The 26,732-nt window shown below is 43.1% G+C and overlaps 1 protein-coding gene and 1 long non-coding RNA gene across 7 annotated transcripts in view; one reads left to right on the forward strand and one right to left on the reverse strand.

Annotated features, from left to right (window-relative positions):
- The first annotated feature begins 11,790 nt into the window (after window positions 1-11,790).
- Window positions 11,791-26,732, forward strand: part of LOC125942614 (uncharacterized) — a 47,588-nt gene continuing 32,646 nt past the window's right edge. The window contains exons 1-5 of one of the 5 annotated variants that reach the window (XM_049660803.1): window positions 12,146-12,193; window positions 12,280-12,333; window positions 12,408-12,461; window positions 12,552-12,638; window positions 12,715-12,762. In XM_049660803.1, coding sequence (XP_049516760.1) covers window positions 12,742-12,762 — 21 coding nt within the window. In that variant the 5' untranslated portion in view covers window positions 12,146-12,193; window positions 12,280-12,333; window positions 12,408-12,461; window positions 12,552-12,638; window positions 12,715-12,741. Of the gene's footprint in view, window positions 12,639-12,714; window positions 12,763-26,732 lie in introns of all 5 variants that reach the window. The other 4 variants (XM_049660799.1, XM_049660800.1, XM_049660798.1 and 1 more) reach the window with 4 other exon arrangements.
- On the reverse strand, window positions 13,364-26,192 carry LOC119437719 (uncharacterized). 2 transcript variants are annotated; one of them, XR_005189502.2, is made up of 5 exons: window positions 25,779-26,192; window positions 23,381-23,462; window positions 20,089-20,293; window positions 17,322-17,535; window positions 13,364-13,499 (listed from the first exon to the last, which is right to left on the reverse strand). It is a non-coding gene; the product is annotated as an uncharacterized LOC119437719 (long non-coding RNA). The 2 variants fall into 2 exon arrangements; XR_005189503.2 differs by having other exon boundaries at window positions 23,381-23,481.

Below are 26,732 nucleotides of genomic sequence, written 5' to 3' on the forward strand. Positions count from 1 at the left end.
TTTCCTCCGCTGCCTCCTCTCCTAAAGCGCTGCTTTTTTCTTTACTTTTTGCTTGCGAAAGCGAAGTCGACGGTGGCGCACCTAGAAAGTCCACGTTGAAGCTTTCAGACCGGGCGCTCGCCGCCACCGGCGACTGCGGCTGCGCAGAGGACTTTCAACATGGCCCTGAGGCGGAAAAAAGGCAAATATATAGAAGTGAAAAGCGCGCGCTATCATCGTCCAATCGGATATACAGGAGAGAGAGAAGCGGCGTTTATCAAAGGATGGCGGTACTTTTCTTATATAGGGACTTAAGCGATCGTACATTGTAATCAACCGGGAAGTGCACCGAGCACGCCGCGAAGGCGCTTTTGTGCGTGACGGGATACATTTTAGTGAAAGTGTAGCAACACCAGTCGGACGTCGATTCGCGGCGCGAGCTGTAGCTTCTTTAGGCGGGCCCCAGGCAGTCAGGAAGCAGGATTAAGTATTGAACACAGCCAAACACCAGTAAACGGCAGAATTAGACGACCAGGAGTCAGGAAAAGACGCACACAGGATAAGAATAAAGAAGGTAAAATTTGCTACATTAACATGCAGGGTAGTCGCAAGCAGGAAAAATGGCAGGACATTAAAACGCTGCTGAATGATGAAGCGATTAGCGTGTACGTCCTGACCGAAACGCATCTACGAGATTTGGAGCAGCCGCCTGTCATTGACAATTTTCGATGGGAAGGGTGCAACAGAATGAAAGGGACAAGGAAAGGCGGAGGCGTAGGCGTACTAATTAGGTGAGGTCTGCAGTGGCGAAGGGTAAACGAGATATGTGACCATAGCATACCTATCTGCTTGCTGCCGCTCGGCTTTAGTTTTGCAGATCAACAGCGTAGATCAACTGTAACCGATTTTAAAAGGGCAGACGATAACAGTGTGCTAACCCATCTCGCAGATGAGTTTGAATTTTTTTCACGGCTAGCTTCCGATGCAGCCACTGATACTAATCTACTTTGGCTCAGCTTCAAATCTACTGTTGTCCACTGTATTAATAACTTCATACCAACGAAACTAAGGAAACCAACAGTGAACAATCCTTGGATAACACGTGAAGTAATTCAGGCAAAGCGAAGAATCAAAAGATTGCGCAGGGTGGTGAAAAACACAAAGTGCGAGCCGTCCATTCGGCACAAACTACACTGCGCTAAAGCAGAGTTCAGAGAGAAAGCAAAAAATGCCAAACAATACTACTTCAGCGTCACCATTCCTAGTTTTATTAAAAGCAATCCTAACAGGTTTTGGAGACACCTTCGCACTAAAAATTCCACGGCGTCGCACACGGGTCCCGAGGAAAGAGAGGAAAAAGCTAATGCGTACAATTTCTTTCGCTCAGTATTCACCACAGATAACGGTATCATTCCTCCCATTTCATCTCTTGGTCCATCAAGCATTGATTGTCTTGAAGTCACAGATGCAGGAATACTCAACCTACTGCTAAACATCGATCCTAAAAAAATCCAGTGGCCCAGACGATATTCCAAACGAGTTCCTTAGAAAATATGCGGAATGGTGCATCAAGTATCTTGGGCTAATTTTCCGTAAATCACTTACTTAGTCTCAGCTACCAGACGACTGGAAAATTGCCAAAAAAATACCCATTCACAAATCAGGAGATAAGTCTTCAGTAGCAAATTACCGTCCGATATCTCTTACTAGCACTTCGTGTAAGTTGTTCGAACACATTATCCTAAAACACATAACCGTTTTTCTTGAGAAACTAAACTTCTTGTCCCCTAATCAGCACGGATTTCGTAGCGGTTTGTCCACTATCACCCAGCTAACCGAGGTAGTTCATGACCTCGCACTTAACATTAACAACCGCGGCCAAATGGACATGATTTTACTTGATTTATCAAAGGCCTTTGATTGCGTATGTCATAGTAAACTAATCGCAAAACTAAAAAGTGTAATCGGAGAGGGATTAATTTTTTCATGGATAAAAGATCTTTTAACAAACCGCTCACAGTTCGTGCTTTTCGAAGGTATTAAATCAGAAACTGCCCCTGTAACTTCTGGAGTTCCTCAAGGTTCTGTCCTGGGAGCACTATTATTTTTAATCTTTATAAATGATATTACAGAAAACATTGACTGTAGTATCAAGCTCTTCGCAGACGACTGCATTATTTATAAGGAAATTCACAGCATCACAGACCACCTTAAACTCAACGCGTCCCTTGATAAGTTAGTAGACTGGTGCGCTAAATGGCAAATGTCCATTAATGTAAAAAAATCCGTAACCATTGCAGTAACACGTAAACAGAACCCGTCCCAATTCACTTACACTATTAATGGTAAACCACTAGCGAATGTTCAACAACATAAGTATTTAGGCGTTACGTTGACGTCAGACCTCACATGGGACACGCACGTTGCCAACATCACGGCAGCCGCACTACGCAAGCTATTCTATGTAAAAAGATGTTTAAGAATGGCACCCGCGTCCTCAAAGCTTCTAGCATACACTACATTCGTAAGACCAGTGTTAGAATATGCTAACACAGTTTGGTTCCCTCATTCCCTAACTAGTATAACAAAATTGGAGTCAGTACAGCGCAAAGCCATAAGATTTGTGTATAACAAGTATAAACGCACGGACTCTCTTACTAACCTTCTGACTTCTTCTGGCATTACGACTCTATCCACAAGAGCAAAGCAGGCACGTCTCAAGTTTCTATACCAACTGCTGCATCACAGCTATAAGATAGATGTGTCTAAGTACGTTGCATTTTCACAGTCGCGCCCGACTCGTCATAAGCATAAATACACATTAATTGAATATTCTTTCAACAACGACTCGTTTGGGCAATCGTTTGTCCCACTTACGATACGTGAATGGAATCGGTTACATCCAGATATCACGGACGCCGAAACAGTGTCCGCTTTCAGTGCAAAGTTAGAACATACATCTAACCTCTAGTACCACCCCCATTGCCACGCACACTCTCTCATTTGAACGCTAGTTCCGTCTTCTTAGATTCCTGCACTTATACAATGTATTTCCTTTCCTAATATTTGCTGGTGATGGCCTATGAAATGTGTACCGGTTTTCTTGGTGAAAGGGATTGCTTATGCTGTTGCACATAACTTCGTTCTTATACTATCACTTGCTTGCTTCTTTATTCCATTCCCTTTTTTTAACAGATTGCAATCCTGTGCCTGGTTGTGCTTCGCGTTTTTTTTTCAGTATTAGTTCATGTTTGCACATTGCGCATGATAGACAAGGCGTTGATTCTCTTTGCTTGGAAAACTGGTTGTAATCCTTCCTCGTGGTTGTACTTCATTTCGTGTGCGCAGCATGCATTTTTTGAAATGTTAATTTGAATTTGTGCGTGATTTTTGCTTTAAATGCCCTGTATAAGAGCGCATATGTACAAAATGTCGATTTTTTAACATGATTATCTCTTTGTAATGCCCACCTGCTATGCTCTCAACTGAGAGTGGCAGTATTGAAAATAAATAAAAATAAATAAATAAATGTACACAGCATTTATGGATTAGCGGCACATGGCAAGGTAAAAAGACATGGCTGGGAGTACCTTACCTGTGGACAGGTAGTGATAGCACAGAAAAAAATAAGGAATTGGTTGATTGCCTTAGAAGCGATAATAATGAGTTCAGTAAATCGGGCCAGGTGATATTAGTGGGAGATATGAACGCACACATGGACGATTTAGACGGATATACTGATTACAACGGCTCTCTAGTGCTGGACCTGTGTGATGAACAGAACCTTATAGCAGTTAACAGGGAGAATAAGTGTCATGGACAGGCAACGTGGCAATGCGGAAACAGGCATTCATGTATTGACTATGCCTTAGTCTCAGAAATGGTCTACGAACAACTAGACCAAATGATAATAGACGAAAATGGAAAAAATAGCCTGAGAAGCGACCATAGACGTTTAGAATTAAAGTTTGGGCACCCGCCGGGGTGGCTCAGTCAGCTAAGGCGTTGCGTTGCTGAGCACGAGATCGCGGGATCGAATCCCGGCTGCGGCGGCCGCATTTCGAGGCGAAATGCAAAAACGCTTGTGTGCTTGCGTTGTAGTGCACGTTAAAGAACCCCAGGTGGTCAAAATTATTACGGAGCCCTCCACTACGGCGTGCCTCATAATCAGAACTGGTTTTGGCACGTAAGACCCCAGAAAGAAGAAGAATTAAAGTTTGGGCGAGATGCCAACGCAGAACATGAACAGCCTCAGAGTTTTTAAAATGAATGACGAGCAAATAACAGAGATGGCAAGCAACACAGAGAAGAAAATTGAGGCTCTTCCTACAGCAGTCTGGGAATATAAGGAACTGGTGGACATTATGCAGCATGAAATAAGGCAGACACGGCAAAACAATTGTTCGATTGGAAAGAGGAAACCGCGTAAGTGGTGGAACAAGGAAATTAAACAAGCTATAGAAGAGCGTAAAGAGGCATCTAGGGCTCATCGAAAAGCCAAAAAGTTGGGATTACAAGAAGACGAGGTGCTCCTTAGATGGAATACATACCGAGAAAAGAAGAGGCTGGCGAGTGAGCTCGTGCAAGAGAAAATTAAATACGCAAGTGAACGTTGGGTGCATAACATTCACAAAAGAGACAAAGGCGCCCCAGAAGATTTTGGAACCATATAAAGCACTCGGAGCTCCAACTAAAAACTCGCAAACGGCTATAAGGGATGAACACGGTAACATCTACGAAGGAGACGATGCGTTACGGTACATCACAGACGTTATTAGGGATAATTCGGCACGAGAAAAAGCGTAGTTCAGACAACATATCCAAGAACAGCAGAGAGGCCTGAGAGATCAAAATTTAGCATAGAAAGCTTTTATTGGAAAAAGGCAGCAGAAAATGTCCCTAATAACATGGCAGCAGGACCCGATGAAATCTCAATACAGCTAATCAAAAACCTCTGTCCAAAAAGCAAGGCACTGCTCACTAATGCCATAGAACAAGTGATTAGAACAAAGAAAATTCCCGTTGGATGGCGTGAAAGCAAGATGAACGTCACCTACAAAGGCAAAGGAGATAAGGATAAGACGAGCTCATACAGGCCAGTTACAGTAACGTCGGTGATATACAGAATGGCATTGCAAGCCATAAAATTAGAACTGTCGAAGTGGGTCAGACAGACAGACAAAGAATTTTAATGAAGGTCCTGAGAAGCTCCATTGCCCCCTTTCAGGGAGGGGGCAACTGGTGAGTGGGTGGGTGAAAAAAACCTATGTATTGGGGGAACTACAGAATGGGTTCAGGCCAGGCAGACACTTAGAGGATAATATGTTTGTACTAACTCAGTGCATAGAGATTTCAGTAGCTCAGAAAAGACCGTTATCGATAGCATTTCTAGATATTAAAGGAGCTTATGACAACGTAGACAGGGAATTGTTATGGGATATTCTTCAGCACGAAGGTATAGATGACGATTTCGTGGAGCTGCTGAGGGAGCTTAATAGAGACAACCAAGTACAAATGGTATGGGAAGGTCGAAAAGGTAATGAAATGGTGGGAATTCACCAAGGATTGAAGCAAGGATGCCCTCTGTCACCATTTTTGTTCACGCTTTACGTTAAGGGTATAGAAAGACGACTGGAAAACAGCGAATTAGGTTTAGATTTTTCCTACATCAGTAATGGACAAATGGTGCAACAGAAGGTCCCTCGACTGATGTACGCAGACGACATTGTGCTACTAGCGGACAATAAAAAAGATTTACAGATACTTGCAAACATCTGTGGAAATGCAGCGACAAATCAAGGCCTTTAGTTTAGCACAGAGAAATCAGGAATTATGATCTCTAATGAGGGGACGAGTAACTTCATGGTGTCAATTCAGCAGCAAGTAATACCCATAGTGAAGCAATATAAGTACCTCGGCGTACACATAAACGAATTCAGGAAAGAATTACTCAAGCAACCACCAAAATAATCTGAAAATAAAGAGGAAGCGGAATGCAGCAATAATGAAACACAGAGCACTGTGGGGCCACAATAAATATGAGGTGGTGCGTGGAATCTGGAAAGGAGTAATGGTGACAGCGCTAACATTCGCAAATGCCATTCTATGCTTAAAATCCGATATCTTGTCGGCTTTGGGAGCCCACGGTAATACCACAAATGAGGCAGTGACATGGGTTGGGCCTCCTTTGAAGTCAGAGGAGCACAGAGCAAAATTGGTTTTGAAGAAAGGCTCAGGAACATGGATGAAAATAAATGGGTGGCTAAAGTCCACAAGTATCTGTACATGAAAAGCGTGGACACAGAATGGAGGAAGAGGTCAAGGAAGTTGGCAACCAAGTACAGGATAATCGAAACTGTAAATAGACAGCCAGGAATCATCAGAAAGGAAGTGAGAGAAATACAGGACAGTGAATTGGATGCAAAGAATGGAAACAAAAAGGACAATGGAGATTTACAAGAATGAGAAGAAAGAAATTAGAAGGGAAAATCTGTACAATAACACAAAGGGCAGTGCCTTGCTATTTGAGGCTCGAGCCGGTTGCCTAAGGACCAAAACATACCGGAGCAAATATTCGGAACTAGATGAGGCATGTGTATGCTGCAGCGAAAATCCAGAGAGCACTCAGCACATCCCAATGGAATGCGACGGGATCCACCCAGCGAGAACCGTAGGTAACGTGCAACTCCCAGAAGTGCTTGGGTTTAAAGTGGAAGGAAACATAAACAAATCAGCCGTAGAGATAAGCAAGAGACGATTAGAGTACTGGTTGAAAAAAAGCAGGGAAAAGATGGATAGGACCTGATCACTAAAAATCATAGGTAGCGCTACAAGGTAATTTTTAAAAAAGAAAAATTATAATGAGAGGTATACAAAAATGCTAGATAAAAAACATATATAGTATACCTGATTAAATACAGCAGGCTAGGTGACTATTTGTCGCCGCCCCGTTTCAAAGGGGATGCCAGTAAATCATCATCATCGTAAGAGGCGATTGGAGTAAGAGGCGGTTGGATATCTGTTGGCAGAAAAGTAGAGACCAAAAACAACGAAGACGTACAGAAACAGAGTTTCCATTAATGGTTCAAAAAGGTTGATGCCTGATATTATTTGTAGTTGTACGTGTGTTTTCTCAAAAATAAAGTAGGACATTAGACAAAATAATAAGAGCTTGGTGGCGCAACCCACCACCCCATTTCAAAGGGGACGCTCATAGCATCCATCCGTTCAGCCACTATATGGGAATGATCGTTATTACACGGATTTGTCTGATCTTCGTGCTTATGGCTTCAGACGTTCTCGCGGCTTTATTGACTGCGCTTCGTCTGCCTTTATTGGCATAAAGTTCGGGACAGTCCCACATTTCTAAACGCAGAAGGACACAAGACTATGTGCAGACGCAGAACTATTAAGAAATTTTGCATGTATAGCGCAATATTTTGTTGACAATTATCTATACTTGCGAAGTTAAAGCCGTTTCAAGCCATATTGGTTGAACCATGGTGTAGCTACCATAGACACTATTGCCAGAGTTCCCTCTAGTAGTTTTTGTAGGAAACTATGGCATAAACATCGAGGAGAACGTGACGGTATTCCCGAGGTGTATTTTGCCGCGACTGGCGACAACATCGAACGCATACACGAATCGGCTGCGCAGCAGCAGACGCTAACAGTGCCGCTAATAGTGTCTAACGTAATTTTAACATATCCGTTAGATGACGTTTCCGAATTTGTGTGAAAGGTGATCTGCGTATTCCTATGTTTTAACCAAAATGAGCAGAACTTCGAGATAACGCTTCGGGCATGACAAAGTCTATTATGACATTTTAGTGTAATGGATGGAACATATTCTTTATTGTGTACACGTATAATAAAGGTTATTTTGTTGTTTCGCTAAAATTCTGAAGGTTCAATTTATAACGATACTATACTCTACATTGACTTGCCATTGAAGCATCATGTATATTGCATGAAGGCGAATCGAGACGGAAATTGAGACGGCAGGACAGTAATCTTCTAGACCACGCAAAATTAATTCCTTAGTCTTATATGTCTTGTCATTATGCGTAGCTTCTTCCGAAGAAATTACGTGCCTCCATTAATTTTTTTTAATGTGACGGTTAGGAGCATAAAAACGAAGTGCTCAAGTTAGCCACTAGCGTATAGCCTGCTGTTTTTGCAGTGACCATCAGTGTACCTAGTGGTCCGTGAGCTACGCAACTTTAATTATAGCTGTCATGGGCTTTTACTTCCTGTGTTTGCTCATAACGTAAGATAATGTCCTTTATTGCATGTACGTCGACGGTATTTATGGTCGACTTTGCCAAAATGTTTTTTTTTTTGCGGAGGCATGGGTGGGATCGGGACGCAAACAGGATATCTTCTGCATATATATTGCGTCCGTTTGATTTGCATTCCGTAAAGGTTTCCTAAGCTCGCGTGTAAAATCATTTAAACCGTCCGCGTACGAAAACAAACCAAATGAAATATTTTGACCTTATATCATAATTATAGGCGTAGGTGAAATCTCGAAAACCCTTTACGAAATCGGTTCCCGGTATTTTGGGTCGAAGTGATCCATTGTATTCCCTGCAAAGATCGCAGTGGTACCACCGTAGCGGTAAACAGTTTCATATGCATCCTACAGATAATATTTTGTGGTACCTGTGGTCATATTTCTCATTTTCTGAAAAGAGATGTACAGGTCATATTGGCTGAGTTAGTGGGCTCCTAAAACCACTATGAGCTCGAAAGTTGGTTATGTAGCGGAAGCTGTTTACAAGCCTCATGCAATGAACAAAGAACCGCAAGAACGACACTAGAGAAAAGGCAGCAGACCATAATGTTCTTAACTCTACATCCATATCGCTATCGTTACCGTCACAGCCTTCTCAAGCTTTATCGCAGCGGCAAGATCGCCGCCTTCGCCATTATCAGACACGAGAGTGGCGGTATCACCCGAGCCGATTGTCTCGCACTCTCCGTCGCCTTGTTATCAGTCAAATCCACGGCCTCGCCACATTCGCATGTCGCCCAGCTATTCACACAGCTAATTTTCTAGACATTACACCAGCCGTGGTGGCCTATAGTAGCTATGCCGTTGCGCGGCTGAGCACGAGGTGTCGGGTTACCTTCGCGACCGCGGTGGCCACATTCCCATGGGGTCGGAATCGTTCACCGGGCTTTGGGTGCACCCCTATAGAGGTCAAAATTATTCCGGATCCCTGCACTACGGCGTTCCTCATAGCCCACTTTGCAGCTACGGGGCATTAAATACCATAATTTAGTTTACCAAGTAGCTGTGCTGGCCATGGAAACACGGCCAGGAGATGTGCTGCAGTCCATCATTTCCGCACAAATTTTGATGAAGGATGTGTGCTTTCTGGTGCATGCAAATATGGGCATAAGTTGCCACGTGTCCCGTTCGCACTTTTCACGTGCGTTCTCTTCGTAATTTGCGGCGAAGACAACGTAGGACAGTTTGATGAGTCGCAGCACGTCACCTGTACAAAGCAACAGTGGTCACTCCTCCCGCTCCCTTCAACAGCCAGTGTACACTGCAAATAGTTTCGCAAATGTGTTTTTTTTTCTTTTGTTGTTGCTGCTGTTGTTGTAGTTCGTGGTAATTTCAACGCAGACATCAAAACATAACGCCTGTGATCAAAGAGGGAGGCATTATGTGCTCAAGTGAGCGCAAAGAGCACTCAAGGAGCGCGCAAAATCGCTCGCCGTGCATGTGGAAGCCCGGGCATATATTGCGTCACACGTCTTTGGTGATCGGAGAAGGCGCGCTCCGTTGTGCGATTGCTCCATCTATACAGAAGGCTGCTGGTCCTGGACATGTGCGTTCCAGTCTAATTGCTTGTCAAATTCTTTTGCGTTGTAGTTTTTTCTGCGCCCGTCGATATTCCTGCGGTGTCCTTGTTTGTACCAAACGGCAAAGGGGCCCGTATTCGTGCTTCTATAGACGATTTTACGGAGCGCGCGGCAATACTCTCGAACCAGGAGCGCTGCGCGCGATTTCCTGTTTCCGTTTCCGCTTACCCAGAGTGGCCACCTTCAGTGGGCTGTTAAATTTGCTCGACCGAGGTTGATACGTGCCTGTATCAATGGGTTTTCTTCTTTTTGTGTGCACTGGTTAACAGCAGAAATGCCTTTCACCGCGCCTACGTCGTCCGGTCAGCACTCAGTAGTGGTAGGTTGTGGCAACAACCAGCGAAAACGAAAGAATATCGCGGATAGCTTGTGCGAAAAACACGGCTTGAAGAAGGAGCAATGTGGTTGCGACATATTTCTGCTACACTGCTTTCGCGCGAATGTCGACTTGTGTCGTCAGTGGACTTCGCTGAAAACAGGAAAGACATTGCGCCAAACAGAAATTCACGTGTGTGTTCTGCGCATTTCGTGGATGGAAAACCCACGGAGCAAAACCCTCTACCGATGCTGAACTTGGGTTACGAGCGAAAGGTAAGAAAACACTTTGTTTTCCGCTACCTGTCTAGTTCTAAAGCACCGAATTTCGTGTAAATAGTGCTGTAGACGTTGCAGTGGGCCTTTACAGCTGTAGTAGAAAAGCTACAAAGTCATGTACCGTAGCTCGTAGCTGTTTCTGCCCCCTTGGTTTCTGCATAACCTGAATAAGAGTCATGTGCCGTCGTTTCGTGCTCGATATTCGGTGTGGTAGTGTTGCTGCGGAAATATGACGCTTGAGCTCAGGTTTCGCGCTAGAGGACACGATATCGAACTGATAAGATCTCTATGTTTCCACCTTCGTTGCTTCGCTTCGCTCGTCTGCGGCGATTTACCAGCAGCTGCTGCTGAATCGAAGCCTCCGTTTGTGGCTGCCATAATAAACTTGCTGCGGTGGCCTAGCGGTTATGGCGTTTCGCTGCCAAGACCGAAGTCGCGGTGTCGATTCGCATCGGCGGCAGACACATTTCGATACTTTTCGATGGAGGCGAATTGCAGAAAACGTTCCCGTACTTAGACTTGGGTAGTCTAAAGAACTTCGGGTGGTCAAAAATAATATGGTGGTCACTACTGCAGTGTGTTTCCTAATTTCATCATGGCTTTGGCACGTAAAACCCCAGAATATTTAGATGCTATAATAAAAGCTTCGTCATATTTCAGGTTATCTTTGGGCGCAGACGCCTGAACCGAGACGAAAACACGCCACCACCAATTAAGCGGAAGGCAAGTGTACAGATTGTTATGTCATTGTGTGGCTCATAATGATTTATTTCCGTTCCAGAGAAAAACTAACAAAGACACACGAGATGAAGCGCCAGAAGTGTCACGCCAGGTTCCTTCACAGAGTGTAAGGCTTTTCTTTGGTTTAATTTGTCTGATTCTGAACAAACCAGTCAACTCTGGGAAATAGCCGGTGTGTACCATCATAAGAACAATGTAGTAAACTGGTCACAACAAACATTTCAGTAGTATCTTACATACCACAATATGGGAAGATATTATTTGTTAAACGAACTGTTGTCTTTGAGAACACAAACTTAGCTAGTTGATAATCTTGCCTGCAAGTAACTTCACTTACTGGAAATGCCCCAAGTAGCTCTTCCGCGGGCTATGAAGTTTCTATAACTATGTAGGCTAGCTGAAGTTCTGTCAATGCAACATATGCTCTTGATGTGGTTCTTACAGGTCACTTCTGACGCACAAGCTTCCACGTTGACCTTGGTTTTAGACAGTTTGGAAGATGTGAGTAGGCATTCACCTGTCTTGACATACTATCACTGAGAATATATACTCACTTTTTGCGTGTCCTGCCCATACCAGGTGGAAGATACCATTCTAGACAGCCCTAGTGCGTACCAGGAAACAGAAGTAAGTAGTCATGCAGACAGCCTAAGTTTACAGGCACACCAGACACCTTACAACCATGCAAATTTTTGTAGTGCTTCCCTCAACAGGAGACTTCTCTCACCGAACCTGTAGCGCTCACTCATGCTTTTGAAAGTGAAGCAGCTGTAAGTGCATGCAGCACTTTTGCACCACTTATTGACACACTGAATGTTGATTTGTTTAACAGGCTGAGTAGTGTAAGCGCTTTTCAATTCCTCTTCACACATTATGAAAGAGTAAGCAGTCATGCGAAGTCTTCTGCCTTCTTGTATTGTCATATTTAAAGGTAACTTAACTTCAACAGGTTGCAGCACACACCGAAACCACATCAGTCAGCAATGTTCTGGGGAATGAAGATGTAAGTGCTCACACAGTCTGTCTAGGCTTCTGAACATGGTGCCTGTTTAAGAAGTACACCCATTAATATGGTTTCTCCTTTCATAGGCTTACTGCAGTGAAAATATATTTGACAGCCCAGGCACAGTTTATGAACCACATGTGAGTGGTCAGGGAAACCTAGGCTTTTTCATATGTTGCTTCAAGTGCAACTTAGCTGTCACTTTCTTCTACAGGTTTCCCTTCAAGGAGCTGCACTGGTCACATGTACATTCGATAAGAAACCAGATGTGAGTGTGCAAGCATGCTCCTCTCCACATGATTATGTCTACTGCCTGTGTGATGCTGCAATGATGATTGCTGCTGTGCTTTGTTTACAGGCTGCCACTTATGGTGTAACTACTCCAGACAGCACTGTTGCAGAAAATGAAGTTTGTGCAAGCTTAACATCAGATCACGAAAGTGATGTAAGTAGGCACGCAGATTATTTGAGTTGCCAGATGACGTGTTTAAGTTTCCGACAGAACTGTCATTTTGTTACAGATTTGTGCAAGCAGAACAGAGCACATCATGACAAGCGAAAGTACAAAGGTAAGATTTTATGATGTTAACATGCTCTAAATGATGACATGCCTTTTCACTTCCTTGCAGGTGATGAAAGATAGCTCCACCCCTATTGAAAATTTGCCCGATGCTGGGCATGATGGAATCCATCATCCATCATCACGGTGGATTATGGTAATGGGCATGCTGGGCAGTGGGCATGCTGGGTGATGGGTGGAATGCTGGGTGATGGGTAGAATGCCGGGTGATGGGTGGAATGCCGGGTGATGGGTGGAATGCCCGGTGATGGGTGGAATGCCGGGCGATGGGTGGAATGCCGGGCGACGGTGGAATGCCGGGCGACGGGTGGAATGCCGGGCGACGGGTGGAATGCTGGGTATAACAGTGGGCACATCAGGTCAAATGTAAGTTGTGTAATGAATCGAAGGAGCAGCCATTGCACTTAGGAAGCTCATGATGGGCTATCTTCATGCGTTCTTGAGTCTTGCAAAGTGTGCAGTCTGTATCTACAGGTGGCCAAGTATGCCGCTACCTTTTCATGCCATAAGGAATGAATGTATAGCACCATAATATGTTCTATATCTTCACACTTTATTGAAAAAATGCAATAGGTTAAGGCGATTCACGTCTTCCATACTCGCTTGCCCTCGCGCACGCTTCTGTGAAGAAGCTCCAAAGGTGCTTCGTTACAGAAGCAAGGTGGTGCTCTGGAGGTGGTGCTGGTGGCCCCATCGGATGTTCCCCGATGTACTTCTCCAGGCAGTCTAAAAGAGTGCAATAAATATAGAAATAAATTGTTATTGAAACCATTTGTAGTAATAAGTGAATGTAGGAAATCTGCTGCAAAAGATTCAACAAGTTTCAAATAATACAATGCAGCATATATTACACACAAATATGCTACTCAGCGCACATGGCAGAGCAGATTTATTTTCAGTGAGAATGTATGCACATGCATCACACTGTTTTGCTGAGTCGCATGGGATTTTAGTAGGTGTTTGCCAAAGCTACGCCTCTTCTCATCAGGAGTTTGGCTTTACTGCAAAGTTTAGTCAAACGGCAGCTGCATTCGAAGCACCGTCAGGCGGATTTATTGCTTCCGATTTCGCATAATTTGTCTGCTCTTCAACCACCCAAATTTCTCTCAGATTTCGAGAGCCACAACTTGGCTAGACTGTCTCTAACGCAAGGGTGGTTTAACGGGCATGTTGGTAAAGTTTCATCTTTGGTTAGCAGCGCGACGATCTACATGGAAGCGAGAGAAGGGATAGGAAAGAGCGCTGACTTACAATTTTATTGTGCACGTAATGAAGGTTTAAATACCACGCTAAGGCACAAAAGAAAAAACAGAAAGGTAGCACGTATTCAGGACTCGGCTTCCAACATACAATATGCAAATCATGTGGTTAAATATTGCACTTCTTTATCGCACAGTGACAATGAAGGGACACTGACACAGCGCTCCCCAGATTTGTGAATTTCGAGCGCTTCAATAATTTCTCTGGTATGTTTGTTTTTGTTGCGACTGATAATTTGTGCGCTATCAAATAAGGGTTTGCAACGGTGGTCTATGCAATGAATATCCAGATGACCAGAAACGGAGTTGAAAACATGATTATTATGCTCCTTTAATTGTTCATTGAGACAGTGTCCCATCTGACTAATGTATTCGCGGCCGCAGGAAAGAGGAATGTTGTAAACAACCCGTACAGCGCACGTGACAAAGCGGTTATTATGGTTGGTTCTGCAGCAACTTTTTCTTTCTTTAGGATTACAGTTGACCTGCCTGCATAAACATGACAGCTTATGTGGTGCCGAAAACACAACATCGACACCGGCACGTCGCCCAACTTCTTGAGAGTATGGGACAACGTGTGGATGTAAGGGATGACGGTGACTCTCTTCCTGGAAGTGGCAGAATCTGGGTTGCTAGCTTTTCCTTTTACAAGCTTCCAGCTACTGACGCAGCAGACTGCCCGGGTCGCCCGATTGCTCGTCTCCGGGCCTGTCTCCCGAAACTGGTTTTCATTAAGTGGTGACAGGACTTTGAAAAGGAATTGGTGAAGCATAGGCAAACGATTTCTTGCTTGATGAGCATTGAATGGGCTGAGTTAAAAGGTAAAAGAACTTTGCAAGCTCTGGGTTCATACATCCAGCACAGCTGGTTGTTCCTAAACATGAGTCTGAGGTCTAAAAACCTAATCGAGTCGGCAACTGGCAGCTCATGGGTTAAGACAAATGGATGAAGACACTCTTTAAACAGCGATAAAGCAACCCGGCAGCTAGTTTCGACAGTGTTGGCGTGAGTATCTAAATGAACTAAAAAATTATCTACAAACCTAAAAACATGCCACGAAAGACAGAAGGCGTTTGGAAAGCGCACGGCGCGAAGACGTATCTGCAAAGGGGCGGGGTTTGCATCGGTTCTTGCATAGCGCCCATGCTGAGTGACATCTTGCTAGCCACTCACGGCTGTGCACTTTCCAAACTCCTTGCGTCTTTCGTGGAAAAAGTTTTTAGGTTTGTAGATGATTTTTTGTTCTTTTAGATACTGACGCCGACACTGTCGAAACTAGCTGCTGTGATGCTTTATCGCTTTTTAAAGAATGTCTTCATACATTTGTGTTAACCAATGAGCTGCCAGTTGCCGACTCGATTAGGTTTTTAGACCTGACTCATTTTTAGGAACAACCAGCTATGCTGGATTTATGAACCCAGAGCTTGCAAAGCTCTTTTACCTTTTAACTCAGCCCATTCAAAGCTCAGCAAGGAATCGTTAGCCTATGCTTCACTAATTCCCTTTCAAAGTCCTGTCACCACTTAATGGAAACCAGTTTCGGGAAACAGGCCCGGAGACTTGAGCAATCGGGCGACCCAGGCAGTCTGCTGACGTCAGTAACCGGAAGCTTGCAAAAGCAATAAAAAGCTAGCAACTCAGATTCTGCCACGTCCAGGAAGAAAGTCAGCGTCAACCCTTACATTCACACGTCCCATAATATCAAGAAAGTTGGTCGGCGTGCTGGTGACGATGTTGTGTTTTTGGCACCACATAAGCTGTCACGCTTATGCAGGCAGGTCAACTGTAATCCTTAAGAAAGAAAAAAAAATTGCTGCAGAACCAACCATACTAACCGCTTTGTCACGTGCGCTGTAGGTGTTGTTTACAACATTCCTCTTTCCTGCGGCCGCGAATACATTGGTCAGACGGGACGCTGCCTCAATGAACGATTAAAGGAGCATAATAATCACGGTTTGAACTCTGTTTCTGGTCATCTTGGTATTCATTGCAGAGACCAACGTTGCAAACCCTTATTTGATAGCGCATAAATTATCAGTCGCAACAAAAACAAACATCCTAGAGAAATTATTGAAGCGCTCGAAATTCACAAATCTGAGGAGCGCTGTGTCAGTGTCCCTTCATTGTCACTGTGCGATAAAGAAGTGCAATATTTAACCACATGATTTGCATATCGTATGTTGGAAGCCGAGTCCTGAATACGTGCTACCTTTCTGTTTTTTCTTTTGTGCCTTAGCGTGGTATTTAAACCTTGGTTATGTGCACAATAAAATTGTTGTAAGTCAGCACTCTTTCCTATCCCTTCTCTGGCTTCCATGAAAATCGTCGGGCTGCTAACCTAAGAGGTCTCCAACGAATGCAGGAGACCTGCAAGGTGCTAGTTCTGTCATCTGCTACCGTTAGCCTGTTGCTCGCAGTCTGTATTTCCTGCAGTGGGCGAGGAAGCGGGTCGTAACTTTAGCATTAGCCAAGTAGGCATAAAATTTTTTGAATGTACAAGCCGTAGTCATGGCTGGTTTCCATGCTTTATTTAGCTGCAATGATGGCAACCAATGTTTTAGTGTTCTTTTGAAACCCCATATAGCTTCCTTGCTAAGCTAGCCTACATCTTCAATGTAAGAAAGCCTAAGGAAGCATCTCAATATACAGAGCAATCTCTTATGCTCGTTTGTTCCTAAAAACCTTTTTAGCAACAAACGGTATTTGCAGCAGACTGTTGATGGCAGTACAAGAGTTACTGGCACTTCATTCATAAAGCAATTGAAACTGCGCAGAAAAACTAGGCATTGCAGCCACACTATGTTGTCATCCGTTCTAATCCAGGCTGGCTGCGAGTTCTAGAACTATGCATGATGCCTAGCACCTTGATTTTTTTAGGGCACTGATGACAGGCATGAAAATTTATAGGAAGCTGCACACAGGTCAAGCTCAACTATCCATGTCATAGCGTACATGTCAATAATGTGCGAGGTGTTTTCTTTGTGTAGTAATTCTTTCCTCATCTTTATGCTCAAATAAGGCACATGTTGCCAGCTGACTTTCTTGATTGCTTGTCATTGAAACCGATTATAGGAGAAACTGCAGACAGTTTTCGCAAGAAACCAATATCTCGATATTATCCTATGCTGCTTTGACAGCGCATATATACGGCTTAAGAAAAAGACATGTATAGGCACTCGCATCATTCTTGCTTTGGCATTTCTTTCCATTGTGTGTACATCAACGTTAACTTATCCAGATAACTTTCAGATATACAGTCGTTTCTTATATGAGGTGAATGTTCACTTACTCTTCACAGCAGCCACTTTCTCTGGTGTTGCCAGAAGCTTCCCAGATGCATCAGAGATAGTCCGGCTGGCCGGCCCAGTCGGGCTTCTTTCCCCAGCTTGTGTTGGTGTCCACAGGTGCTGTGCCAGACCTAATGCGCACTTGGCTTCGGAGGTACACTTTAGTATGTAATGCCACTTGTTGAGTGGCATCACAAATCCCACACCAATCTGCACCTGCAACAGATAGAAAGTATATTTTTTTTACCAGTAATCGTAACCCTAAAACACACTCGCATAAAACAATATTGTATAGGTTAGGTCCTTTGATTTCTGATAAAATCCCATAATTTCCCATTTCTGCCCCTCGAACAAGCGTTATAAAAATCGGGTTAAACCCACTCTTACCACGAAATTAACCTTTCCCTGTAAAGGATATTAAACTAATAAAATTTCCCCACCTTGTGGGCAGCAAGCAGTCATAGTATAATTTATACAGTTTAACCTTGCAATAAGGAAATTGATGGAGAAAGCAAAAAATTGGTTCAAATAGGCGCAGTACCACGCAGAGAACAGTGCAAAAACGAGTGCCATCGTGGCCTCCGAGATTGTAAGCAGTGTCACACTGAGAACAGAGCACACGTGACCTGAGGGAGCCATGTGCGCCAGTTTCCAAAGGCCAATACCATTATACACTGCACGGCCTCGTTCTGAAGAACACTGGAGAAATGCCTTGAAAGCATGATTACCCTTGCACGGTTGAAAAAGAGTGAATTTCCTTGTGATTTCTGAAATCCACGTGCAGCACTCACTCATCTTCGCAGTTAAATCATCGTCATGACTAAACTGGTGCAGAGGATGCGCCAAGTCCCGTCGCAATCGCAAACTTCAGAACTTTGTGTGCACCCTCCTTTTACTGCGATCGGAGTTGACATGTTTGTTTTAACAGTACGGTGCTATTGAGTATGTTCATTATATGTGGACGCAGTTTGAACAGGCATGGTCAGAAAATAATAAATGCAATAAAATGCGGTTATTTTAAACCAATAATTCGTTATATCTGCGATTGTTATAAGCGAGAACTGTAGTGCACATGAACGTAAGCTGCAAGAATTTTTTGACATAGCGCTCCAGTAATAGCACAAGTAAAGGCATTTGATAAACCGCTGATAAGCCATCACTGTTTCTCACTCCTTCGCTACACTCGTTACTCGTGCCCTCATACTACACTACAAAGTGCACCTAAAGCTACGAATTGCATTGCACGGCAGAAGTAAGGTTCCTCCATTGTCTGCCCCTAATCACTCTCCCCATTAAGATAGCTTAATGGAACCTTCACAAATGCTTCAGTGTTGCACAATGGGCGACCCCCTCCGGCATTCTCAGAACACAAAATTGGCTCTCGCCATGTCGGTTCTGTCCTTCCTCGATGATTGACTGGTCGACAGCTTTTGCTCCTAACGCCGAGGTCACCTGGAGCATCGCGTGTGTTGACATCGTGATGCACGGAGGCAGTGCCAGAAAGGCCAGGGGAGCAGTACATGAGTTTTTTTTTATTTGTGGCATTCCCACAGCACATAGCACTGCCGCATTCACCAGACTATGGTCATGGCATTCTCTACATCATGCGCACATTTCTTTGAAATATCAACTGTCAGATGTTATGTTTAGGGGCCCTTTAAGAAATTTTCTTCATTTATATCAAGGCCGTCATATTCACCAAGGCTTTCTAAATAAACCTTCAGTTTAGACAGCAACAATTTTGTGTTGTTTCCTTAGTCCTTGATTTTCTGTGCTGTCCACAATGCATCATTTCCAATCAATGTCTTTGTGTATCACTGTTCAAACACCATATTGTTTTTTTTGATAAGCTGACCTGCAATACATCTTCAATGTAAAGTAGCCTAAGGAAGAGTCTCAAAATAAAACAAAGCAATCTGTTATGCTCGTTTATTTCTAATAAACACATTCTTGCAGCAAATGGAAATTGTGGGAGACTGTTTGTGGGTGCTAAAAAAAGTTACTGGCAGTTAGATTTACAAAGAAATTGAAATTGCACAGAAAGGAAAAGGCTAGTTACAGTCACACTGTGTAGTCGTCTGCTCTAATCCAAGCTGGAGGCGAGTGCTGAAACTTTGTATGATGCCTCAGTGCCTTGCTTTTTTTTTGGCGTCGACAACAGGCATAATTTATCGCAGGCTTATCACGACAAATACAGATATCCATTTTATAACTGACATGCCACTAATGTGCAAGGTGCTTTCTTTGTGTAGTAATTCTTTCTTCATTTCTATTCTCAAATAAAATGAAATCGCTGCAAGTAAGCCAAAAGTACTGATAGGACACATGTCGCAAATTTCAATAAGACAGGTGTGCTTAGAAATCGCGTGGCTCTGAATGTTGCAGATTATAACAAATAGATCACCACCGTCACTACATTGGAAAGACAGTGGTTTAAATAGCTTCTTTTCAGACCACACAATTTGCCAAGCTGTGTCAGAACCAAATTAATTTTACTCAAACATTTTTTCGAGAGCATTAGGATGAATGCTGCAGCATGGAAAACTATGATCGAACATGTCAAGTCTGCATTACACTTTTCAAGGAACATAAGGTGCTGAAAATCTCACTTGTCTTTAAGACAATAAACAGTAGGCACTAGCATCAATCATTGTTTGGCATTTCTTTTTGCTGTGTCAATGCTACTCATCCAGATAACTTTCTGATATACAGTAGTGAATGTAAATCATTCAGGTAACTCAGGTAAAATTCAGGTAACTGTTCACTTACTCTTCACAGCAGCCACTTTCTCCGGTGTTGCCACAAGCTTTCTGGTTGAATCCAAACTGTGCGGCAGGCCTGCCCAGTCAGGCGTCTTTCCCCAGCTTCTGCTGGTGTCCACAGGCCCACATCTATTGCACACTTGGCATCTGATGTACACTTTAAATATACTGCCACTGTTATAAGGCAGCACAAAGCCTACACCAATCTGCACCTGCAATAGGTATGAAGTGTTATTTCTTTGACCGATACTCATAACACTAAAGCACATTTGTATAAAAATATTTTGTAGGTTAGCTCCTTCGATTTCTGAAAAACCCCCAAGCCCTTTTTTGTGCTGATGACAAGTTTCACAGTTCAAACTAACACATTCTCAAGATATAACTGTAACTGCAGAATTATTCACCCAACATACACATTCTCTTGTATAGCTCAATAGCCAACATACACATTCTCTTGTATAGCTCAATAGCTTCGGACATGGAAGCACTTGAAATACTAGTATAGTGTATACAGGCGAGGTCAACATAAAGCGTATGAACACACCCAGACATATTGCTAACATTCAAGAAGAACTTTTATTTCCCGGTACCCCATCTTGTACCTCGGCTTGTGCGTCAGAAAATACATGTATAAGTGTAATCATTAGTACAACAGCAAACAATTGCAAAAAAAATGCTGACACTTGCACGGTAATCTCAGCTCATATGCAGGAATTCCGATTTTTTTGACAACACAAAATATTTGCTAATACATACGTGACCAGCCCTGACAATCCACTCATTCTGTTGAGTCAACTCACACCCATTTCTACCTAGAATACGGTACTTTCAAAACAGGAACGGCAGCCACATTTTAAGGATTGAAGGAACAACAAACCATTTGGTGCCGTTATCTTCACTTTGTTACTGTGCTCACGCAGCCTCATTCGCACATCTGCCTGTTTAGCCTATGTAGCTTCTTCCACAGAATAATCCAATGTGATATATAATGTATGCTCTGCATTTGACAACACTTTACCATTTTTTTTACATTTTACACTTGTGGCATTCCTGGTAAATGCTAACTAGTTTGGTGCAGAATAGACAAAGTTGATGTCTGCTTGCTGTGCTTTTTAAGTTGTGCGAAAGGCTGTGATTTACGGTCCTGCAGCATCCTTTATCTTGTTAATGGTGGCACCCCCTGCCATTCAGCACACATCTGCCTCTGCAGTGACTGTTTGAGCAGGCCTTCTGCAACGAGCACCAGGAACTAACTTGGGTAGCCAACCTCGTGAAGGTTTGTCGTCTGCAACCTAAAGGTTGCATTCATTAGTTGCTAGCATGACTTTCTTTTGCACCAAAAATGTAGTCGATTGCAGTGCATGTGTTATATATTCTATTCCATTAAGCTGTAGAAGCTATATAGGCCAAAGGTGCTACATTATGAGAGCACAGTAAAAAAAAAGACGGACACCAGATAGTGCTTTTTGTGCCTTCATTGCTTCAATGTAGCTGCCATCCCCATTCTGAATGTGCTCTTATTCGATGCTGAAATGGGTCGAGTTGACTCTACAGATTACAGATAAATAGGGTTTAAGGATTGGTGATCCGTGCATTGGTAAACACTTCAGTACATTGGCAAATAAAAAAAAATGAATTCCTTCATATGTGGACAGATGGCACTACAGTTACAAGTTTTTATCGATATATACCATCGCTTCGTTTTGATCAGCTTATTGAAACCACACTGACACACTTGTCTATGACTTTTGCTATCCAGTGCACCACTAAACTTTTTTGGTTTTTGCATTTTTCAGAAACCTGGCGCTACTAAACAGTTGAGTGCATGTGCATTTATTACAAGAGCTGCTAAATGGCTAGCGAAACTAGGGAATGTTAATGACAGAGCGAGACAGCCCAAAAACAATGTAAAAATGAGTATGGTAGCCATTTAGCTGCCCTTTAATAAGTGCGCTTGCCGTCCACTGTTTAATAGCACCAGGTTCCTGAAAAATCCCAAAGCGAAACAAATTAATTGTAACAATGTATAGCAACAGCCAAAGATGTGTGCCAGGACGGCATAACTTTGTCTATAAAAAAGATGTTATTTCAGGTTAAACACTTGTATCTGTAGTGCCTTCTGTGAGCATGCCAGACGATACGGTTGGTTTTCCTCATTGCTTTTGACATTATCATAAGCGGTCAGTGTTTGTTCTAAAAAAAGTTGTAATGCGAAAAACCACAATTTAGTTCTCTTGGCATGTGTCAAAGATTACATTAACAAAAACAAATAATATTTGGACTGGCTAGTATAAATTCATGGTACCATGGCACCAAGGTCAACACAATAAGAGGAATATCTTCTTCGTGTGTTCCACTTGTCATGCAAAAAAACAATGAAAGATTGTAGGTGTAGGTGCACAGACATCTTATGCCTCAGAAAGCATCAACTTTCTGTGTGCCTGCCAGTGAAACCTTCATTTATACTACACCTATCAATAGTCTAGCATTTATTTGAGATGCCACCGAATAGTTAAGAGACTTACAATGCCACGGGATAATGTACAGCCATATGTAACACTCAAAGCAACAACAGCGAAAAACAGTGTGAGCCACACCTACTTCTAGCTTTGCAATAAGTAGCAACTTCACTGACTCTTGGAAAAGCATACATAATATCTACTGTACAGGACAATGAGGCACACATAACAGATGGAAGTTACTGACAAAAGCATATGCACACTATTTCTCGAGTTTACTCAGTTATAGCATAAATTGAAATGCGAACAGGAATATTTGTTACGGATAATTACACGGATGTGCAACATGTAATCACACTGTAGCTGGTTTCTAAGCATGCAGTAGTCTCAAGTGCATGTTTTGGAGTCTGAATTAGACCGCTGTTACAAGTGCAGCTAAACCTGGAAATGAACCACTTTCAAGTAGTTTCAGAATTGGTTGCATTTGAATTCTTATGGTAGATATATTTTGTACATTCAGTAAGTTTTTCATTCCAAATCAGTACTTGTGCCTGTACCCCTGTTTCAAGAAAATTTTTAAACAGCGCGACGACAAGACGTGAACAGAAACATTCAAGCTCACACACGTTTCTGTTCACGTTGTGTCTTCTTTGCGCAGTTTAAAAATTTTTGGTGAATCTATGAACTGACTAGCCCAAAACATGCCTTACTTCCCTTGTTTATGCATCACAGTTGCAATTCATTCAGCCCGACCACACGAGATGTCACACTGAAATTCCATAAATCTATTTTACAGCTACGATAATGACAAAATGATTTAACAACAAAGCCTAGACTTACCTACTTATATGTCTCTTCACTCAGGCATAGGTCAGTGCTGCTCACAGATATTAATCACCAACGTCATCTGCAGAGGAAGAGGCTGAAAAAAAACAGGTTTTCTGAAAGTACAGAAATACAGGACAGGCTCTAAAACTATGTCGAGTGACACAACAGATGCTAGTCAATTTAGACGTTATTACATACAAAAGCATACAGTTTCACACAGACAACTGTTGCACTGAATAAGAGATGACACTGTGACAAACACAAGGACTATTTTAGCACTTGCGCATTATCTACCAATCAGCTGATAAGTTTATTATGAGCAAATAAAGACTGAAAGGACCCCAACTGATCCCACTAATGAGGTGCACCTACTGACACATTAAAGTAGCTACTCCACAGTCTGAGATTTCAGGAAGGAAATGTGTTTCTGAAGTTATTGAGGTGTTACCTGAAGTGTAATAAGTGTACAATAAATTTCTTTCCATGTGATGTTCTATTCACAGTGACAGTTCAAAAAATCTGCTAAGCCACCTTTGGTATTATGCATGTTGAATTTCTGGAACTTTTCGGAAATTTGCAGTTTTTTTTCAGTATTTATGCTTTCTACAGGTATGTTTACATCCGACAAAGTAGTACCAGCTACAGCATGCTTGCTCTGAGTGTGGCAGTAGTGATGTGTTATGCCAAGGCAATTCCAGCTGACTTGCCTTGGATTCAAAGCAGTTTAATTCAAAAAACAATTATGGGGGTTGTAAATGTCAAAACCACCATCTGATTATCAGGCACGCGGTAGTGAGGGACTCAGGAATAATTTGGACCACCTGAGGTTCTTTTAACGGGCACCTAAATTTAAGTGCACGGGTGTTTTTTACATTTTCCCCCCACCGAAATGCGGCCGCCGTAGCCGGGATTTGATCCTGCGGCCTCGTGCTTAGCAGCCCAACACTATAGCCACTAAGCAACCACGTCAGGTGGCGGTTTAATTCTAAGCATGCTTGACCACATACATAATGCCTAACCACATATATAATGTGCGACAAGTTCTAGATCACACAACTCTGCCCACTTTCTTGCTCCATGCAGGTGAAAATTCAAATTTACGACACCACTATCAGAGGAAGTAGAGCAGGTGCTTTATAATTCCTGACAGTGATATGCAGTCATTATTTCACTCTAAGAACAAGCGAAATGCATGTAAATGGTTTCTTGATGAACCCATCGCCACATAAAGAAAGCAGCAGACGTCTTCCACAATCTACGTAGTGCACCAAATGGCAACTAATAATCTCAAGCTCAGGTGTACCTTCAAGGCATGGGCACACATACAGTGCAGGAAGCTTACTGCCCATTCGAAGCCAACATCTGCCGTATTTTACTAACAGCTTGATATAAAATATGCAATTGGAACATTATTGCATGCCTCTTCCATATTGACAGTGTTATGAAATGCCTTTGGACCTGTTGCACAGAATCGAAATTTTCACATTCAAACAGTCTCTCTATTAAAAAAAATAAAGCTTGTACAAATCAGTGCATACATTTATTAAGAAAGAAATGGCAACTGTTCTACAGTGTTCCGCCGATAACCACTGCAAACCACCACTAAGGCTCGCAAGCCAACAATTTGCCATTGCATTTGTCCCACACTTGTAAAATGAACGGAAAACTACTACGCAAATAGAACGAGAACACAGCTGTGTATTTCAGGCACAGTTTTCTTGCAGTCCTGTACGAACTACCTCGGTTTAACAGCCCTTTTCAGTGCAAAATGAAATCTGGAAAAACGTAATTAAAGAGAAGCATTTTCTGTAACTGCGTAAATCCGCCGAGGATACTGTAATACGAAGTTCTCTCAATATGCATCAGCTATCAACTTCCGTGTCAAGCTACACATATAATCGTTTAAATCTATTCCTTAAACGCCGATAATTAAAAGTGCAACCGTGCACACTCATCACGGCTCCGTACAAACAAAATGCGCCGCAAAACAAACACTTCTAAATGCAACGTAATTTGTCTTACGGTATCGACTCTTGGTTCGCAGAACACCGCGGTGGCTGCAGATACTTTTTAGTGCTGTAGCTCGGACGTATTCATACCGACGTTTCGGCGTCGTTACGAGTCAATACAGCGTTTAATGCAAACCGCAAATTTAAAATGCACGGTGATCATCTTGCCGGCGGAATATCTTTGCGTCTAATACTGGGAAAATTTTACGAGTGGTAGTGCGCACGTCTTATCTCACTACCAGCGCGTATTAGTAGCGACTAATCTCTACAAACGTAGTGCGCAAGCAGATTCAACGCCACTGCAACCGCATTCGGTACCACGCTGTTCGATTTCCAGGGAAACAATGCATAGAGCAATGATAACGCGCAACGTAAAAAGGATAGCATGCACGGCTACCTACCTTTGGCACGAAAAACACGCGTCCGTCCGTCTTGTGGCGATGTGCCGCGCTGCCGATTGCCGGGCGTCCGTTGGTCTTGGGGCAATGTGCCGACTTCCCGATGTGCCCGGACTTCAAAGAATTTCTCCTCGCCACAGAGCGCGTTGTCGAGAAGGAACTTCGGCACTGCTTTTCACTGTTGTGCGGAAGCATTTGAAGACGGTATCCTCCAACACTACGAATCACGTCCGTCCGCAAATGAAACAAAGGGATCACTGAGGTTGTGTTGCAGTAGGTTGCTGTTGAATTAGTTCCTCCCGTATGACGCATCATATCCGGCCCAGAAGTTCCTCCTTCGTTAATGAGCGCAATATAAAAGCGACATCACGAGATAGTAAAAGAAAAAGTCACTAAACGACGACTGCATCACCACAGATACAGTGGCTAGAATGGGGAAGTGTGACGAGCGCGCCCGCTCGGTCGTGCCGCTTTGCAGGGAACAAGGTAGATGGCGCTGCGGCCCGTATTCACGTCACGCGCTTGAAGCAGAAGCGTTGCCAAGGCGTCGGATCGCCGCGTTTCATTATTCTAATTCGCGTTTTTTTAGCTAGTGTGGTTACACATTTTGCATTTTGTAGCTCAATGATATGATATGCTAATATGGCGTGAACAGATGGCAGAAGCTTGCACGGATGCGGAATGCCCTCAACTAAACGCGATCAACACGCTGTTGGATTCTTGCGATTGCACTATTTTAGTTCACCCTTGGATTTATGAAACAACTCCTAATGAAAGGAAAGTCTGGACCACAACAATATATTTTATTGTATACTTGCCGAAACACAACTTAGAAACACACAAATACGTCGCACGGGTTGGAAAGCAGTCAAGCGTTGGACCTAATGTTTACGTCAGACGGCTAAGTTTCAGATGTTTCTTTCTATCGCGGGAAGATGCACGCTCCTTGTTCAGGGT

Source organism: Dermacentor silvarum, chromosome 1 (assembly GCF_013339745.2).
Source record: "Dermacentor silvarum isolate Dsil-2018 chromosome 1, BIME_Dsil_1.4, whole genome shotgun sequence".
Taxonomy (NCBI): Eukaryota; Metazoa; Arthropoda; class Arachnida; order Ixodida; family Ixodidae; genus Dermacentor; species Dermacentor silvarum.